General features: G+C 35.5%; 1 protein-coding gene across 1 annotated transcript in view; it reads right to left on the bottom strand.

Moving 5' to 3' along the window:
• The window catches only part of LOC130012447 (structural maintenance of chromosomes protein 2-like), a 140051-nt gene that overhangs the window by 68588 nt on the left and 50332 nt on the right, over positions 1-21131 (bottom strand). The window contains exon 4 of the mRNA XM_056100419.1: positions 8708-8851. Coding sequence (XP_055956394.1) covers positions 8708-8851 — 144 coding nt within the window. The remainder of the gene's footprint in view (positions 1-8707; positions 8852-21131) is intronic.

Here is a 21131-nt window from a genome sequence, read left to right as displayed (position 1 = left end):
TGTTAAATTAAACAATGGATAACTCCTACCTCTTAAAATGATTTATATAATTAGTAAATGATTATTATTATCTAATGATTGTTGTTTTGTGACATATATATAGTATAACCAATATATACATTATACTTTTATAATCAATATGATACTGTGCATTAGTCGTGTTTATGTTCTTATGATTTGAATTTCTTCATGCAATATTTGTAAATCGCCAGTAGGAATAAATGTCTCTTATATAGATACGTTATGCTGGCTGGAATTTGCACGGTAGGCTATAGCCTTTGGGACTGCGCTGTATCATACGGTCTGTCATTGAGTCAACTGGCTGGGTTTCGATTCCCCGGTTGAACGTGACAAGGAGTATGTCGCCTGTCTAAACTCGTGTGTTTTCTCCAGGTCCTCCGGTTTCCTCCAACTGCTAAAGACCCCTACGCGCAAGCGAATTGTTGAAATAAATCATATCTTAGACCCGAAATGATCTCTAAACATGCTCGTACAGCGGCGCTAGTCTTCTTTTATATAGAATTCCAACCGCCAAGGGATCTTTTACGGTCACACCAATGTGTACACGGGACTTCGGAATCGCGTTCATGTCAGCTACTCAAATATGTAACTGGTTCAAAAATTGATTGAATATTCAATGAAATATCGCCAATTTTCTGGTTTTGTGCACGTTAAAGATTTGACGTCACTAATAAGAATCTAATATTAATTACAGATAGAGTCCATGCTCAAACAACGTCATGCCTTTTATCACAGGTGCAATATTCGATACCAATGTACGATACTACTGCAATCCATTAATAAATTGGACTTTCTTTTAAACAGCGCGAGCCGTCGATTTTTGTCCAGATGATTACCGGTATAAGATAATTTTGACACAGAAGCAACAATATTAATTCAAAGGCTAATTATTACACACAGCAATCAACTATTTCTGTTACAGGGTCACTAAACCCATATTTTGGAAAGAAGAAAACACTCATAGTTGAAATAATTTCAGTTCAAATATCATCACTGATAAAAGCACTCTTGAATAGACTCTATACGTTGACAAAACATACAGATTGTATCCCCCACTTATGTTTCGCTTAACAATGAAAGGTGCCGTGTTCAATTTTCGATCCCTTTGTTCTGCTACTCCTGAAATTTCGGACTATTGTAAAATCGTTTTATGTATGTTGACTTTTCGAGAAATAGGCCTCTAAAAATGCTCCAAATCGTAAAAATACGTTTTCGATTTTCGATCTCTTTTTTCGGCTACCCCTGACATTTCAAAAAATGATACAGTGGTTTCACAAAACAGAGTACCCATTAGCCTCTCGATTGAGAAAGTCTTTAAAAAATTGTTGGGAGACTTTCCGAGAAACATGCGTCCAAAGTTGCTCGAAATCGTAAAAAACGTTCCTTTTCAAAATCACATAACTTTTTAAATTTTTGATAGAAACATGCCGCTTTAGTACCATCCGATAGACATTTCAATTGGCTATTAAACGATATAAAACTTTAACTAATCGACAAGAACACAATTGATACGTCGAATTTTCCGCACAGGCACCCATTTTTCACAATTTTGTCAAAGTTTGGATACCTTTCTTGACTACTTCCAGTGATTAGGGGATTTTCATTTATAGTTCATGGACTGGTCTGGTCCTTCGACTTCATATTCCTGAAGTTTCAGAAAAATCGTTGGAGCCGTTTTAAAAAAATAAGAACTCTACGATTTGACCAAAATGCGAAAAAAGTGAAAAATCAAAGTCAACATTTCAGAACAAAACTTATATTAATGGAATAGGATTGATGTCAGCTATCCAAAAATATAACTGAAATTTCAAAATTCCCAAAAATAAAAATTTTAGAAAATTTTGGAAATTTTCCATTTTTCACCAAAAAAATTAAGAGCGACAAAGTTTCTAATTTCCACAGTTTTGAACTGCTATCTGCTCAGAAATGTCTCCAGCTATCCAAAAATGTAAATATCTGAAGAATCCATTGAGAATTAAGAGAATAATGGCCGATTTAAAGATTTGACGCATTTCCGCTATGCGCACAAATTTGGAAATAGCTTTAAGCAGTAGCTGCACACCACTTTCCCAACAGAAAATCAAACTTCAAACCTCTATTTCTTATAGTTGCTGAGATCTAGCTTCCCCCAATAAAAAAAAAAGAATAACTAGACTTGCTTGCAAGACTGAAGGCTTTCACCGTGCCAAGGCGTCACACGATCGCCAGATGCATGACAAAAGACTTTCTTCACCACTCCCCCACACCCCACCCCCCCAAAAAAAACCAATACACTAACATAACTCAGATATTGACACGTTCTTTGTATTCGCATTGCGATAGAGAAGGTAATTGAAAAATAGAGTTGAACAATTCACATCATGATAATCCTAGATCGGTAGAATCGAACAGACGCCGCCAATCCAAATATGTAAGCGAAAACTCAAAATTCCAAGAAATAACAATTTTAGTAAATTTTCAAATTTTGAAGAAAAAATGAGAATGACATGGTATTTCAATTCGGCCGTTATCGCATCCGCAATATCCCAAGCTGTACAAAAATATAACTTTTTCGAAAATCGGTTGGAATTCACATAATTAGGGCCGGTTTTCAATTTTCGTGCACGTTAAAGATTTACACAACTTACGGTCTGTCCACAACTTTCGCAATAGTTATAAGTAATAATTGTTAAAAACAATTAACACACGCGCGCTGTATCATAAAGTCTGTCATTGAGTCGACTGGCGTGGTTTCGAATCCCCGGTTGTACGTGACAAGGAGTAGGGTCGCCTGTCCAACCTCGTGGGTTTTCTCCGGTTTCCTCCCACTAACAAAGACCCCTACGCGCAAGGGAATTATTGAAATAAAATTAAACCATATGTTAGTCTCGAAATGATCTAGTTTATGTCAAGTTGACGTTAAACCCCATTTCTCTCTCTCTCTATAATTGTTCATACCTTTCTAACCAGGGTGGGGGGTTGAATGGTTAGCGTGAGCGCGCTGTATCATAAAGTCTGTCATTGAGTCGACTGGCGTGGTTTCGAATCCCCGGTTGTACGTGACAAGGAGTAGGGTCACCTGTCCAACCTCGTGGGTTTTCTCCGGGTCCTCCGGTTTCCTCCCACTGCTAAAGACCCCTACGCGGAAGCGAATTATAGAAATAAAATTAAACCATATGTTAGTCCCTAAATGACCTAGTTTGTGTCGAGTGGACGTTAAACCCCATTTCTCTCTCTCTCTCTCTCTAATCAGGGTAATTATATAACTGTTAAATTAAACAATGGATAACTCCTACCTCCTAAATGATTTATATAATTAGTAAATAATTATTATTATCTAATGATTGTTGTTTTGTGACATATATAGTATAACCAATATATACATTATACTTTTATAATCAATATGATACTGTGCATTAGTCGTGTTTATGTTCTTATGATTTGAATTTCTTCATGCAATATTTGTAAATCGCCAGTAGGAATAAATGTTTCTTATATAGATAAATTATGCTGGCTGGAATTTGCACGGTAGGCTACAGCCTTTGGGACTGCGCTGTATCATACGGTCTGTCATTGAGTCAACTGGCTAGGTTTCGATTCCCCGGTTGAACGTGACAAGCCTGTCCAACCCCGTGGGTTATCTCCGGTTTCCTCAAACTGCTAAAGACCCCTACGCGCAAGCGAATTATTGAAATAAAAAAAAGTAAACCATATGTTAGTCCCGAAATGATCTCTAAACATGCTCGTACAGCGGCGCTAGTCTTCTTTTATATAGAATTCCAACCGCCAAGGGATCTTTTACGGTCACACCAATGTGTACACGAGACTTTGGAATCGCGTTCATGTCAGCTACTCAAATATGTAACTGGTTCAAAAATTGATTGAATATTCAATGAAATATCGCCAATTTTCTGGTTTCGTGCACGTTAAAGATTTGACGTCACTAATTAAAATTTAATATTAATTACAGATAGAGTCCATGCTCAAACAACGTCATGCCTTTTATCACAGGTGCAATATTCGATACCACTGTACGATACTACTGCAAACGCTTAATAAATTGGACTTTCTTATAAACAGCGCGAGCCGTCGATTTCTGTCCAGATGATTACCGGTATAAGATAATTTTGACACAGAAGCAACAATATTAATTCAAAGGCTAATTATTACACAAAGCAATCAACTATTTCTGTTACAGGGTCACTAAACCCATATTTTGGAAAGAAGAAAACACTCATAGTTGAAATAATTTCAGTTCAAATATCATCACTCTTGAATAGGCTCTATACGTTGACAAAACGTACAGATTTTATCCCCCACTTATGTTTCGCTTAACAATGAAAGGTGCCGTGTTCAATTTTCGGTCCCTTTGTTCTGCTACTCCTGAAATTTGGGACTATTGTACAATCGTTGTATGTACAACACTACCGATAGGCCTCTCTGTAGAAGAAGTTCCAAAAAAGAATTATGTTGACTTTTCGAGAAATAGGCCTCTAAATATGTTCCAAATCGTAAAAATACAACGTTTTCGATTTTCGATCTCTTTTTTCGGCTACCCCTGACATTTCAAAAAATGATACAGTGGTTTCACAAAACAGAGTACCCATTAGCCTCTCGATTGAGAAAGTTTTTAAAAAATCGTTGGGAGGCTTTCCGAGAAACATGCGTCTAAAATTGCTCGAAATCGTAAAAAACGTTACTTTTCAAAGTCACATAACTTTTTAAATTTTTGATAGAAACATGCCGCTTTAGTACCATCCGATAGACAATTCAATTGGCTATAAAACGATATAAAACTTTAACTAATCGACAAGAACACAATTGATACATCGCATTTTCCGCACAGGCACCCATTTTTCACAATTTTGTCAAAGTTTGGATACCTTTCTTGACTACTTCCGGTGATTAGAGGATTTTCATTTATAGTTCATGGACTGGTTTGGTCCTTCGACTTCATATTCCTGAAGTTTCAGAAAAATCGTTGGAGCCGTTTTAAAAAAATAAAAACTCTACGATTTGACCAAAATGCGAAAAAAAGTGAAAAATCAAAGTCAACATTTCAGAACAAAACTTATATTGTTGGAATCGGACTGATGTCAGCTATCCAAAAATATAAATGAAATTTCAAAATTCCCCAAAATAAAAATTTTAGAAAATTTTGGAAATTTTCCATTTTTCACCAAAAAAATTAGAGCGACAAAGTTTCTAATTTGCACAGTTTTGAACTGCTATCTGCTCAGAAATGTCTCCAGCTATCCAAAAATGTAAATATCTGAAGAATCCATGCGCACAAATTTGGAAATAGCTTTAAGCAGTAGCTGCACACCACTTTCCCAACAGAAAATCAAACTTCAAACCTCTATTTCTTATAGTTGCTGAGATCTAGCTTCCCCCAATAAAAAAAAAAGAATAACTAGACTTGCTTGCAAGACTGAAGGCTTTCACAGTGCCAAGGCGTCACACGATCGCCAGATGCATGACAAAAGACTTTCTTCACCACTCCCCCACACCCCACCCCCCAAAAAAAAACCAATACACTAACATAACTCAGATATTGACACGTTCTTTGTATTCGCATTGCGATAGAGAAGGTAATTGAAAAATAGAGTTGAACAATTCACATCATGATAATCCTAGATCGGTAGAATCGAACAGACGCCGCCAATCCAAATATGTAAGCGAAAACTCAAAGTTCCAAGAAATAACAATTTTAGTAAATTTTCAAATTTTGAAGAAAAAATGAGAATGACATGGTATTTCAATTCGGCCGTTATCGCATCCGCAATATCCCAAGCTGTACAAAAATATAACTTTTTCGAAAGTTAACACGCGCGCGCTGTATCATAAAGTCTGTCATTGAGTCGACTGGCGTGGTTTCGAATCCCCGGTTGTACGTGACAAGGAGTAGGGTCGCCTGTCCAACCTCGTGGGTTTTCTCCGGGTCCTCCCACTAACAAAGACCCCTACGCGCAAGGGAATTATTGAAATAAAATTAAACCATATGTTAGTCTCGAAATGATCTAGTTTATGTCAAGTTGACGTTAAACCCCATTTCTCTCTCTCTCTATAATTGTTCATACCTTTCTAACCAGGGTGGGGGGTTGAATGGTTAGCGTGAGCGCGCTGTATCATAAAGTCTGTCATTGAGTCGACTGGCGTGTACGTCGGTTGTACGTGACAAGGAGTAGGGTCACCTGTCCAACCTCGTGGGTTTTCTCCGGGTCCTCCGGTTTCCTCCCACTGCTAAAGACCCCTACGCGGAAGCGAATTATAGAAATAAAATTAAACCATATGTTAGTCCCGAAATGACCTAGTTTGTGTCGAGTGGACGTTAAACCCCATTTCTCTCTCTCTCTCTCTCTAATCAGGGTAATTATATAACTGTTAAATTAAACAATGGATAACTCCTACCTCCTAAATGATTTATATAATTAGTAAATAATTATTATTATCTAATGATTGTTGTTTTGTGACATATATAGTATAACCAATATATACATTATACTTTTATAATCAATATGAGACTGTGCATTAGTCGTGTTTATGTTCTTATGATTTGAATTTCTTCATGCAATATTTGTAAATCGCCAGTAGGAATAAATGTTTCTTATATAGATACATTATGCTGGCTGGAATTTGCACGGTAGGCTACAGCCTTTGGGACTGCGCTGTATCATACGGTCTGTCATTGAGTCAACTGGCTAGGTTTCGATTCCCCGGTTGAACGTGACAAGCCTGTCCAACCCCGTGGGTTATCTCCGGTTTCCTCAAACTGCTAAAGACCCCTACGCGCAAGCGAATTATTGAAATAAAAAAAAGTAAACCATATGTTAGTCCCGAAATGATCTCTAAACATGCTCGTACAGCGGCGCTAGTCTTCTTTTATATAGAATTCCAACCGCCAAGGGATCTTTTACGGTCACACCAATGTGTACACGAGACTTTGGAATCGCGTTCATGTCAGCTACTCAAATATGTAACTGGTTCAAAAATTGATTGAATATTCAATGAAAAATCGCCAATTTTCTGGTTTCGTGCACGTTAAAGATTTGACGTCACTAATTAAAATTTAATATTAATTACAGATAGAGTCCATGCTCAAACAAGTTTCATTGAAATCGTATAAAAATTGTGACCTGTAGAGTGTTCACAAACGTGGGCGTATAAAAATGACATTTCGGAAAACGGAGCATATGAACTTTGTTTTATACAAATCGAACAATAAATAATTAATCTAGGACCGAAAAACTGAGTTAGCCAATGGCGGTTAACACAAATTACTGAGACAAATTTTTTTCAAAATACCAGATATTTTTTCGATTACGTCCGGTTTTTGGATCATTATCGGGATAGTTTTAACAAGTTGATTGGATACTTAACTTTCTGTACAAGAAGTTTCAGAAACATCCATTGAGCTGTTTTCAAAACAATTAATTTAAGGATTTTTCAACTTTTTTCAAAGATTGAGGCTCTTTTTGGACCACTTAAATTATTTCAATGCTTTTATTTTTGGATTCATGCCATAGACCACCGATAGGACTCTGAGTAAAAAAAGTTTAAGAAAAATTGTGTCGTTTTCGAGAAAAGGGTGTCTCAAAAGGCTCCAAAACGGAAAATACTAGATTTTCGACGCGCCATAATTCATTTCCAAATCATCAAATTCGTATCATTTAGATGTCATATGATAGTCCATAAATCAGACTATCCAACAACACTTTAGTTCTTTTGTTCAGCTAATATCTGACAGAAAAATCAAGATTTTCGGAAGAGTGCCAATTTTTTAACCATTTTTTTTTTCATTTTTAGAATACTTCCGGATGGAGATCATTATCAGAATAGTTTTAATAACCGGTTTCTGCACTTGAATGGTTGCAGGGCTCTATAATGATATATTACATTATATGATCAGACAAAATCACCTTGAGAAATCACATGTTCAAAAGTGCCATCAATGCAAAAATGTCAAAATAACGAAAATTAAATTTCAACCCTAATCAGTCTGGCCGTCATTAGGAAGCAATTTTCAGGGTGCGCAACTCTGCGTGTTTAAGTGTTGTTTATTTTTTGTCAGCAAAAATAAAGAAGCTGACTTACAAGTATCTTTCTTGACGACCGGAGGTAGCATTTTTAACAAGACAAAAATGAAGTTTAATAGCCCACAATGTATTGCTTGACCGGTGTAGAGATAGCTAGCAAGCTACATTAGAAAAATGGTCGATAAAGGGATCGTTGAGTTGACAGATCAATCCAATTTCCGCGATTGCACCAAACTGAGTTTTCAAACCTGTTCACTAGTTAATTACTTTGTGCTAACTTTTACATTTAAAAAAATATTTACCTGATATAGGTTATGATTGTAATACAGAGATGCCTATATTATTGGCCTTGAAGTGTAGACTTCTGAAAATGGTGTAAAATCAACCAAATTGCATCATATTGTATGCCAAAATGCAAAATTTTCTCGGGGGTGGGGGGAGGGATGGCGCCTTTGCTGCCCAATTTGAACGCCTGCGGCGCTCTTTTGAAGCCTTTGGCTCTCAAAAGATTAGCCGCCTACTCCAATACTTTACCCACCTACAGTAATATTTAATGAAACCTTTGTATACAGTTCCATCAGTCATGTTTTATTTGAAGCCAGGTTGCAGAGAAAACATCACCTCAAAGAAGGATTCAATTTGATCCAAACAAATCCCACAATAAAACCAACCTTCTGATTATCACCATCTTTCTGCAATTCTAGTATTTCTCCTTCTAACTCAAAAATATTTATATAACAGGTTTCTAACTGACATTCATAATTACATATTTCTTTCTGTAGTTCTTCTGTCTCTAGTTTTACACTATCAACTTCCTACCAAATATAAACATAGTATATCAAAGATGTATTATGTAAGAGCTAAATCTGTCTATTGCAGTTCTTTATTTTGGCCTCAAATGTTACATAACAGGCGGTTGCTATGCAAGATACGCCCACATTTTACAAGAGATGGATAGAATGAGCAGGGGCCATAATCCAGGAAATTACGGTCCGATAAGCATGAATATCGAAGGGAACCAAGATCTATTGGATATAAACATATCTTAAGTTTCATCAAAATCAGACAAAAATTGTGACTTTTAGAGGGTGCACTACCTTGTTATAGCATGCTTTTACACTATTTGTGTACAAGGAGCGTCCATTTTGTCGATTTTCAAGAAATTTTAACTCAATCATAATTAGGGTATAACGGTGATATATTTAAATGTTTTTTAAATAGAATAAAAATTCTGACCTCATGCTAAGAAATGAGATTTTTTTCATACAATCTGGGGCTATAATCTAGGAAGTTACGGTCCGATATACGCAAATATCGTAAGGAACCGAATCTTTGGGTTATAAACAGACAATTATCAAGTTTCATCAAAATTGGATAAAAATTGTGACTTCTAGTGTGTCCACTATACTCCCAGTATAGGGATTAATAACCCTCAACGTTATGCGCATGCGCAATAATTCTATTGTCTATATATTATATACCCAGTAACGTTATTATTTATGTAACTAGTTGATAAAGGACGAACGTCTGAAACACGTCCTCGAAATATATACTTTAATTAAAACTAACACATTCTTGTTAAGTTTGTTGCCGGGGATATTCTACTATGATTTAACATAAACAGTTCATATGGGCGGCTTATCGGACGGCCCCATTTCACTCGCAAAGAGATACACCGTCAAAAGTGAAAATGGACGTTTTTGATTTTTGTCTTAATAATGAGTAATTGCTCCATCAATCCTCAGACATTCAGCAATTCGTCATGGCATGCTTCTAATCAACCGTCCAATCACGATTTGGGGCAATCTGACCCACTCCTCTTGCAGTGCCACGGCCAATTCTTGCAGTGTTGTCGGAAGGCGTCGACGAACACGTCTCACGATCAAATTAAACGTAACACGAAAGAGAGAGAAATGGGGTTTAACGTCCACTTGACACAAACTAGGTTATTTTGGGACTAACATATGGTTCAATTGTATTTCAATAATTCACTTGCGCTTAGGGGTCTTTAGCAATGGGAGGAAACCGGAGGATCTGGAGAAAACCCACGAGGTGGACAGGCGACCCTACTCCTTGTCACGTACAACCGGGGAATCGAAACCTCACCAGTTTACTCAATGACAGACCGTATGATACAGCGCGCGCGTGCTAACCATTCGACCATCCAACCACCCACACACTAAAGCAAAGATACGCTAAACAGTAAATCTTACGCAAGAACCGATAGGAAAGCAAACATGGATAGATAAACCAGCACACAGCAGTGTTAATTTTGACAATGAACCCCTCCCACATGTATGGCACTATTGCGTGTCACATGTGCAGCTCAGTGGTTCGGTTGGGGCCTTAAGTTCTTTATCTGTGAACATACTCTCAAAGCATGTCAAATGTCCATGACTATTTATCTTATCGCAACCTGCATAGGCATTTGCATTTCAATATCCCCTACTTTTTTTGAAGATTATATATGCATACATGCCAACCTGAAAAGATTGAAAATCAGAATGTCTTGTATTGGGGTAGAGCGAGGACCGCAGGTCCAAATTCGATCGGTGCAAAGCACCGTGAGCGCTGGAAGCCCCGCAGGAGCCGGAGGCATGAAGGGCCCCAAGAAAATTTTGAGAAATTAGCACCTATTTAAAGCAGTACTATGTATTATTGGATAAAAACAGCTGGTGATTTAGGTCCATGCATCTGAGGTTTTTTTTACCTATTTATATACGAAAGTATGCATATATGCTTTTGGTCATTTACATGTAGGCATGACCTAAATTTGTTGTTAAGTGAAGATAACAGATTACCATTAGCTATGTGCTTAGTTGGGATCGACATTAAGTATATAAACTATGTTAGTTAAAGGTGTAGTCCTAAATAATCCAGGCCTGGAGTTAAGAAAGAAAAAAATCCCAGTTAATATTTTTGCTCAAAGTTGACAATAAATATCGACCTTGATGTACACAAAAATGTTCTCAAATTGTCTTGTGAATTGTAAGAGGCTACATAAAACATAATTACTGTATAAGACTTGTACTGTTTAAAATAGTTTAATGTAATAATATTCATATTATTTAACCTTAAAATAAATTATAAATCTCACATTTCTTCAACAATGTGTCTTTTTAAAACACTTATGAAGTTATGACTAGACCCAAAATCAAGTAATCCCGGTATTTTTGTCTGACATTTGTTTTGGAAGCCATTTTGTTTGTCTTGACGACCGACACGGAAGTAGAAGTCGTAAATTATTTATACTGGGTTTTATTTATAATTGTAATTTGTTTTTTACACACATGGAAAACAGCTTGAAAACATGTTTTATCAAGTCAGAAGGAAATATGGCTAACAACGTTAATGGCAACTAACGGTAAACCCGCCGTGTAATGTACGAGTGTAATGTACGAGTGTATGCGAGAATGGCTCCACGTAGCAAATAATATCCGCGAAGCAAATAATATCCGCGAAGTATGCAAATTAGGCACGGCCAATGACGAAATAACCACATGACATTTTAATCTCGATTAGTCCAGACATATTAGCTTATTCCATTTTATATTAATAATAATCGAGAAAACTGGAGACATGTTTTCGGCTATTTCCGTCGTTTTACCGCGAATTATGCAAATTAGACACGGCAAATGACGGAAATAACCACATGACATTTTGATCTTGATTATTCCAGACATAATAGCTTATTCTATTTTATATTAATCATAATAAGGAAAATATGACACATGTTCTCGACTATTTTCGTTGTTTTACCGACTCATACTATGATAAACAGTATCGCCATCAGATTCACAACAAACAGCGAGAATGCCGAGACAGTCGTCAATGTAAAAATAAAACGAGAGGATTTTATCAATCAAAAAGGTCAGGAATGAAATAAAATAAATTTCTTCCAATAAATTTTAAAAAACGGAATTATAAAGAGTAAAATCGGAATTCAGAATTAAGACAAAATTTGAATAGTTGGCATGTATGTATATGTACATGCTTATAAATAATATGGAGATATACAGAATACATGTAATAAGAAATATGAGATGGGGGGGGGGGGGGGGGCTTTTTTTAGGATAATATATTTGGAGTAGATTTAAGGTAAAGGAGAATTTTTTTCCTGAAAAGTTTTTAAAGAGGGCGGCAACAAATTCCATAGTTTGGGTTCTTTAAAGCGTATACTGCTTTTAACTATATTAATGTTTGGCTTGAGAGTAGTAAGTTTATTGTCAAGATGATTATAAGGAGTTTGATAATAAGGTAATAGGTCAAATAAGTAATCAGGGCATTGTTTTAGCAGAATTTTATAGATAAATATACATTGATTAGAGATGTCGATTTACTATTGTCAGAATTTTCAATTTATCTAGTCAAGGGTAAACGTCGGCAGTATGTTTTACATCTAAGATTAATTTTAAGGCCATTATTTGCTGTCGAAAAAAGACAGTCAAGAGATTTAGCGTCACAACGGTACCATACTGAGGAACAATTTGGTACAGGGCATGCACCAAAATAAATAGTTTCTGTCTTTACGGTTTAATGAATAATTATGCAAAGTTCCAAGATGATCCATTAAACAGTCCTACCTTGTTAAAGAATAATCCTATTAATCCTATAATTCACTATTGCCAGCTGAGAAATTGGCAAAAATATCATTTTCCTCTTCATTTTCAAACGTTTGAAAAAAGCTACTCCATGGTGGAGAATAGAAAACAAGGGAGGAAATTGGGAGGTAATTGTGTTATTATTTCCTGTGTAAATGAGTTTTAAGTGTGAGAATGACACCAATGATCGTATAATTGTGAGTTGACAACCTATTGAGCAAAAGACATAGAAATAATTAAGTTTTGACTTTCTTAGAAAAGTATGATTCTAGAAAGAGAATTGATTTTCTAGAAAATTTAAAATGTTTAAATTTGTCAATAAGAATGTCATGATTTACTAAAGTCAAATTTTTTTAAAGTCAAAGAATATTGCTCCACAAAGGAGATTGTTGTCAATATCGTCATACATGTTTTCAGTAATATGTGTTAAGGCTGTTTGACAAGAGCTAGATGAACGGAAACCTGATTGATTACTATATAAGAGTTGATATTTATTTAAATATTTGTTAAGATGTTTTTGAACATGGCTTTCAAGAATTTTTGATATATTTTGAAGAATTGATATTGGCCTATAATTATTGGGTTCATCTTTGGTACCTCCTTTATGAAGTGGAATAACATTAGCTTGTTTAAATAAAGAAGTGTATATGTTATGATTTATTGACCTAAGCTGAGAAAAAGTGGATTTATTGAATCAAGACCGACTGCCTTGGAAACATCTGATTTTTGTAGGGAATTAACCACATCAGTTGTTTTCATAAACAGAATTTTGAAAGATAGGTTTATAAATTATCATCAAGCCTTATATTACTAGGGATATTTTATCGGCTACATTAGAGAAGAAGACATTAACTATATTGCTGTCCAGTGGCATGTGGGGACTGCTGTTACTTTTGTTAGCTGCTGAGTTTTAATGTATTCCATATTTGTTTAGAATTTTTGTTATCTTCGACCAGATCCTGGAGGAACTTTGATTTAGACTAAGGAATCATTGTTTTTAACAATTTCGACATTTTTTATATTTGGTGTCGTTTTTCTTACTTTTATGGAAATCATGCTGTCGCATTAAATTTGAGGTTTGATAGCAGTCTTACAAGTCTAGTTCTGATAGGAGCATGGCGATCAATTATTGGAGTTACTAATTCATACCAAATTTGAAGAGCATCTGTTGGGTTATTTATCAGATAAATATATTCAAAGTTAATTAAGCTTAAGTCACGCATGTAATTATCTTCAACAAAATTTCGAAAGGATCTGTATGCAACATATATATGTTTTGTTTATCTTTACTCTTCTTTTGGACCATGTAAAACAAGTTGGAAAGTGGTCTGATATAGAATAACATGGCACTTTAGTTTCAATAATATGGTTTGGGGCAGATACAATAAGAAATTTTGCTGTGTAACAGATCAATATTTATGTCACCAAAAATGATAAGTTCATTTCCTTGATTCCACACAGAATCAATTATTAATTTAAATTCATCATGCCATTTAACATTAGATGCCGGATTTCTGTATAAACAACATATTAAAAGTAGCTAAGTCTCTAACTCAATATCATCCAAAATCTTTGACATTAAATTTAAATCAACATTGATGTTGTGATCTTACGGGAAAAAGGAAGGCTTCTGATATCCAATAATTAAGACAAAATAAACATTTTACCGTTGGTATGTACGTTGCGACGTGTCAATTTCTAGATCCAAAATATTAGCGATTTAGCTCCTTTAAAATAGGTGATGTCTTTTTCATAGTAATTTCAATCCAAATGACTTCAAGAGTATCACGTTCCAAATCAGTTCTCCTTTTACAATTAATAGATTCTCTTACATATTTATGCCAGACGAACTAAGTGTACTATTATCTCTTCTAAATGGTGAATGTGTTTCGGTGAAACCAAAAATATCAAATTCTTTAAGAAGTAATTTGAGTTCCACTGTTTTGTTTATAAAATGACAACCATTCCTATGTTAAGACCTTTCTTGGTCAGAAAATTAAACATACCGTATTGAAAACAAGAGAGAGAGAGAGAGAGAGAGAGAGAGAGAGAGAGAGATGGGGTTTAACGTCCACTCGACACAGACTAGGTCATTTCGGGACTAACATATGGTTTTAATTTTATTTCAATAATTTGCTTGCGCGTAGGGGTCTTTAGCAGTGGGAGGAAACCGGAGGACCCGGAGAAAACCCACGAGGTTGGACAGGCAACCCTACTCCTTGTCACGTACAACCGGGGATTCGAGTATTGAAAACAAACAAAACTAAACTAATCACAATTAATTATCAACAAACAAACTGGTCAATGTATTTATAGTGAGTGCGTAAACTGCGAAAAATTCTCACTTAAATAAAATGACTGTTACCTGCACAACCAAATAAAATATAAAGAATTTTAAATTTGTACAATACAATAAGTTAGTAATAAGGTCTAACAAGTTGAGCTGCAAAAGCACTTAACAATCTTGTCACATATAAAAAGTCCAGGAACAATGTTTTTTAAATTGGTTTTCTTGAATAGTTTGACGGTTTTTGACAGAATTGAAACGAATAGTATCTTTCGGTGAAAATCTCATCTGTGGTAGAAGTTGAAAATGCGAGTATGAGAACAATGATAAATTATTCCTTGTATCAGCTCTTGGTTTGTAATCGTAAAGTGATCGAGTATGTCCAAAAAGATACTTTTAGACTATTTGCGTACAAGCATATTTTTGTATGATCAGGGGCCATAATCCAGGAAGTTACGGTTTGATATGCATGAATATGGAAAGGAACCGAGATCTTTGGGATGTTAACACATATTTTAAGTTTCATCAAAATCGGATAACCAGCGGTTGCCACCCACATTTTGCAAGAGATAGACAGAGCAAGCTAAACAAGCCAACAGTGAGGCTGATGTCCCCCGCCAAAATCCCAATTATTCTTTTTTTTTAAAGTATCAAGCAATCAAACTATACACTAAGTTTCATCACTCTCTATCAGATAGAATCCAGACTATCATGTCCCAAAGTATTGACCAATGAAATTGATTAGCTCTGCTTAAGCTTCAGCTCAAAATGTTAATCATTGAACTCAGTCAAGACATTCACCTAATGAACATCTACATCAAGTCTAAACATTCTACCTCAATTAAAAGCAGAGTTGTTATGTTCCAAAGTCTTGACCAATCAAATTGCTTATCACTCATTAGCCTAAGCAGAAAATTCTCACCATCGAAATTAGTCAAGTTAATGATATAATGAATCTATATTCGCTCTCACTTCATTATAACCAAAGTTATCGTGCCTCAAAGCATTAACCAATCAGATTGCTTATTTCTGCTTACCGTAAGCAGACAATGTTCATCATAGAACTCCATCAAGGCATTCACCTAATGAACGCCTATGTCAAGTGTGAACATTCTAACTCAATTAGAATGATAGATTGTGTTCCAAAGTCTCAACCAATCAAATTGCTTATCGCTCTGCTTACCCTGAGCAGAAAATGTTCATTATCAAACTTAGTCAAGGTATTGATGTAATGAAACTATACACCAAGTTTCATCACTCTCACTTAATTAGAACTAAAGTTATCGTGTCCAAAAGCATCAACCAATCAAATTGCTTATCTCTGCTTACCCTAAGCAGGAAATGCTCATCTTCGAATTCCATCAAGGCATTAACCTAATAAACACCTACACCAAGTTTGAAGATTCTAGTCCAATTAGAAGGAAGAGTTATTGTGTTCCAAGGTCTCGACCAATCAAATTGCTTATCGCTCTGCTTACCCTGAGCAGAAAATGCTCATTATCGAACTTAGTCAAGGTATTGATGTAATGAAACTATACACCAAGTTTCATCACTCTCACTTAATTATGTCCCAAAGCATCAACCGATCAAATTGCTTATCTCTGCTTACCCTAAGCCGAAAATGCTCATCTTCGAACTCCATCAAGGCATCGACCTAATAAACACCTACACCAAGTTTGAAGATTCTAGCTCAATTGGAAAGTGAGTTATTGTGTCCCAAAAAGTATGACGGACAGACAGACAGACGGACGAACCCATTTTAATAGTCCCCAATCAGATTGCTTATCTCTGCTTACCGTAAGCAGACAATGTTCATCACCGAACTCCATCAAGGCATACACCCAATGAATGCCTTCACCGATCTGTACGTTCTACCTCAATTAGGAGAGTTATTGTGTTCCAAAGTCTCGACCACACCGATCTGTACATTCTACCTCAATTAGGAGAGTTATTGTGTTCCAAAGTCTCGACCAAACCGATCTGTACATTCTACCTCAATTAGGAGAGTTATTGTGTTCCAAAGTCTCCTCCAATCAAATTGCTTATCGCTCTGCTTACCCTCAGCAGAATATTTTCATTATCGAACTTAGTCAAATACATCTTTATAATTCTGTACTTCAGGAAATTTTCGATAATCATGCCCCATCTCTTCAAAAGAATATTACACTTAGACCAAACAGGAAATGGTTCAATGACGAAGCTTGCGAAAGTAAGTTACGACGTAAAACTGCTGAAGCTCTTTGGCGCAAAACTAAACTTTAAATCCATTGCCAATTATACATTAAATCTAGAAACGAAACATAATTTAATTAAAACATTGAAACGTAATTTCATCCTTGATCAAATCACTGTAAATTCAGAAAATACAAAGGAGATATACAACATTATAAACGGCCTCATAAAGTCATCTGACACTTCATTGGATCTTCCAGACACTGGGGGGGGGGGATGGCTGGCATGGTTTCGGATCCCCGGTTGTACGTGACAAGGAGTAGGGTCGCCTGTCCAACCTCATGGGTAATCTCCGGGTCCTCCGGTTTCCTTCCACTGCTAAAGACCCCTATGCGCAAGCAAATCATTGAAATAAAATTAAACCATATGTTAGTCCCGAAATGACCTAGTTTGTGTCGAGTGGACGTTAAATCCCATTTCTCTCTCCAGATACTGATAGTAGTAGTACTGTCTGTCTTACTGAATCTTTTCCAAACTTCTTTGTTGAGAAAAAAGAAGCAATTCGTACAAATTGCATTCAAACTTTTGTAGTGCAGATTCAGAAACTGATGTAGATAGTTATTCTTCTTTTGATAAAGTTTCATCGGAATTGAAAAAAATTATAACCAATTCCTCATCATCGACTTGTGGCTTAGACCCAATTCCAACGCACTTGCTAAAATCATGTTTGGACGAAATTCTACCCATTCTAACCTCCATTGTTAATGCATGGTTGATGTCTGGTACTTTTCCAACAGTCTTAAAAGAAGCTGAAGTTAGGTCACTATTGAAATAATCGAACCTTGACAAAAATATTCTTAAAAACTATAGACCTGTGTCTAATTTATCTTTTGCCTCCAAATTGATTGAGAAAGTTGTCTCCATAAAATTTAAACAAGAGCTAAAACGCAATAATTTAAATGATAGTTTTCAGCCAGCCTATAAAAGTTTACACAGCACAGAAGCGGCCTTGGTTCGAGTTTGTAATGTCATTCTCTTAAAACTGGATGATAAAAATGTTGTGAAACTTGTTTTATTAGATCTTAGTGCTGCATTTGACACTACTGATCAGGATGTACTTATTAAACGACTTCATGACAGATTTGGTATCAGGGGGTTGGCCTTAGAATGGTTCAAATCTTACCTCAATCGAAGAACACAATCCGTAAAAATCAATAATAAAAAATCTAAACCTGTGAATTTATGTTATGGTGTTCCACAATGTTCTGTACTTATACTAGGTGTCACAGTGTTACGATTGGTAATATATGACTATTTACATGTGTTTAATATTTATATTCCAAATCTAACAACAGACATACTTTGACCGGGAAGGTTGCGCATTCCTGCTCCAGCCAAGCGTTGCGGTTAGTTCGTAATTAGAGTCTTGTAAATCGAGACTAAGGAGTGCGTCGCTCTTCGTTTCCGGTTAATAAAAAATGAAAGTTTGAAAATATCTTGTCTCTCTCTCTCTTCAGGTATTTTGATAATTTTATATACTTTGTCATTGTTTATCCTGTATGTGATAGTGTTATAAGAGATTAGGGATTAATTCTAACATTTAAACGTTTACAAGTAAAGGCCTTTCGGTGATCGGTGATAGAAAATTTAGTCACAAAGCGCTGTACACCATGCCATTGATCACGTGGGAAACGGTCACTTGTGGATGTTTAGTTTTGTAGACCACTGAAATGTATGATTGTAACAACACATTTTCTGGGCATAATATCATTATCTAGATGTGTTAGAATTTGTTAACAATAAGACTTAATGTAAAAGTGTCAGTTTCTTGATGCATAACCGTATGTTGGCGGGAAAACATACTGTTTCTGCGCAGCACCGCAAGTCTTTTATGCGCATTATGAATATTTATGAGGTAAAAAAAGTAAACAACACTAGGGATTTTGATTATCTTTATTCCTTTATTCAAATTGTACATGTTGATAAATCTTAAAGGCAAACATAGTAGTTGAGATCTTTGAAGCAGAGTTAGTGGCATAGAGTAATTTGTAATTTGCCTTGATGTTTATACCCATGGACACTTTGAACATATGTCAAGAACATATATAATTAAGGCCTTGGTCTACGTTAAGGGAGATAACTCCATTTTTTGTACTATATTGTAATGTATTATTGACATTTTTGTAGTCGTTCTTCGTTTCCGGTTAATAAAAAATGGATGTTTGAAAATATCTTGTCTCTCTCTCTCTTCAGATTTGGTGGCGAGGTGGTATATGTCATCATTAAGGGGATAGAACCCAAACCCTGGCCTATACAGAGCAAGCAAGGCTCGACCCAATCTCAACTTAAAATGCACCCCGCGGCCAGGTGGGGGTAACAACAGCTCCATTGCCTGTCTTGGAAGAAAGTCGTTTTTTCCCGATTTGTAACCCTTTTTTAACTTAACGTCAAACAGTGGCTATTTAATCTTTTGTAATAATTTTTAAATATTTTAGAAGCAGATATCCTTTTCTTTTGTTTGATATAATTTTCATGTGTTCATTTTATATATTAATTTCATAAACATAAGTTGAAAAACGTCAATTTCCCGTGTTTTGACGTTACGCTGAAAATTTTTGTCATGTTTGGAAACAAGGGTACCCCACTTCAAGTGCTCGGTGGCGGTTCCTATTTTTAATATTATTTTTTGATTTTAATATCATGAGAAAGATAATTGAACGATCTTTCGATAGGTCGGGGGTGCTTTGACAGCATTTCGAAATACCATGCCTTTTTTGTAAGTTGAACACTTCAATTCACGTAATCTTTTTGTTAGGCGATTTGCCAATATAGCACCCCCGACCGATCGAAAGTTTGTTTTATTGTCGTTTCAATGCTATTAAAATCAACAAAATCGGAACATTTTAAGAACCGCCGCCGAGCATTTGAAAATTGTATACAATGGGCAATTTTGTCAAAAATAATCGCGTAGTTTTGCCGTGTTATGACGTCATTTCTACACGAGAAGAAAAATCCATTCCAAGTTCCTGTGACTCATATTCGCTGTAAATTTAGGTCGAAATGCAACTCGATGTTTATTTATCAAGAAATCGTTATATTATATGAATAAAGGACTTGCCTGAAAATAAATAACGACAGTAATTCCATTTTATTCACACCTTTCGCAGGGCCAGCTGTGTTTACATCACGTGACTCATATTCGCGTGCTTTTATAACCACGTAACAGGATATAAAATCGAAGGGAAATTTCCTCCCAGCTACCACACGTCTCTACTTATAACACCAAACATTTTTCAAGAATTGGAAGTTCCTTAACATTGACGAATATTTCAATGCTCTGAAATAATAAATTCGCAGTTAACTGAATAATTCAAGCCCAATTTTAAAGCATTTACTGTGCACACGAATGGAAGTAAAACCATAAAATATCCACACGGGTCTCGGAGAGCCATTTGGCATTAAGTTACTGACCGCAGAATGATGTGAAGGACGATAGATACGTTTTTTTATCCACTTAAAAAGGAATTATACCCGAATAAAGTTCGACCAACAAAAGAATTAACGCTAGCTAAAATGGCTCAGTTTCTGAATTTGCCGTTGGCGATTTGCAACATTTCGTTTGAATTTGAGATGATGGAAACGAATGACATAGATTATTTATAGTTTAGAATTAGGTCAGTCATGTCAAAAAATATGTCGATACAGATACCGTACCCAATTTTCGCAAAATGTTTTATTAAATAATTTAGCATTATATAACAGTTGTCATACTAATTATTATAATTTTAATTCTTTATTTTTTAGGAAAATGTATTTAACACCTCGAGTATTAATATATTTGTTGGTCAATTAAATAAATTGAAAGAACCAACTCTGTAAGGCCTACTTTTACTTTAGTTGCCATGCATGAATCATATTTGCATTGATGAAAATATACAAAAAGAAAGTTGCTTAATAATAGGCTACATACCGATTTGAAGGAATAATAGAAATATTCAAAAGTGAAGTAAAAACAAAACAATAATTCTTTTCCAA

The sequence above is a fragment of the Patella vulgata genome, chromosome 4 (genome assembly GCF_932274485.2).
Source record: "Patella vulgata chromosome 4, xgPatVulg1.2, whole genome shotgun sequence".
NCBI lineage: Eukaryota > Metazoa > Mollusca > Gastropoda > Patellidae > Patella > Patella vulgata.
The sequence above is the reverse complement of the archived record's forward strand: the minus strand, read 5'-3'. Positions and strand labels throughout refer to the sequence as shown.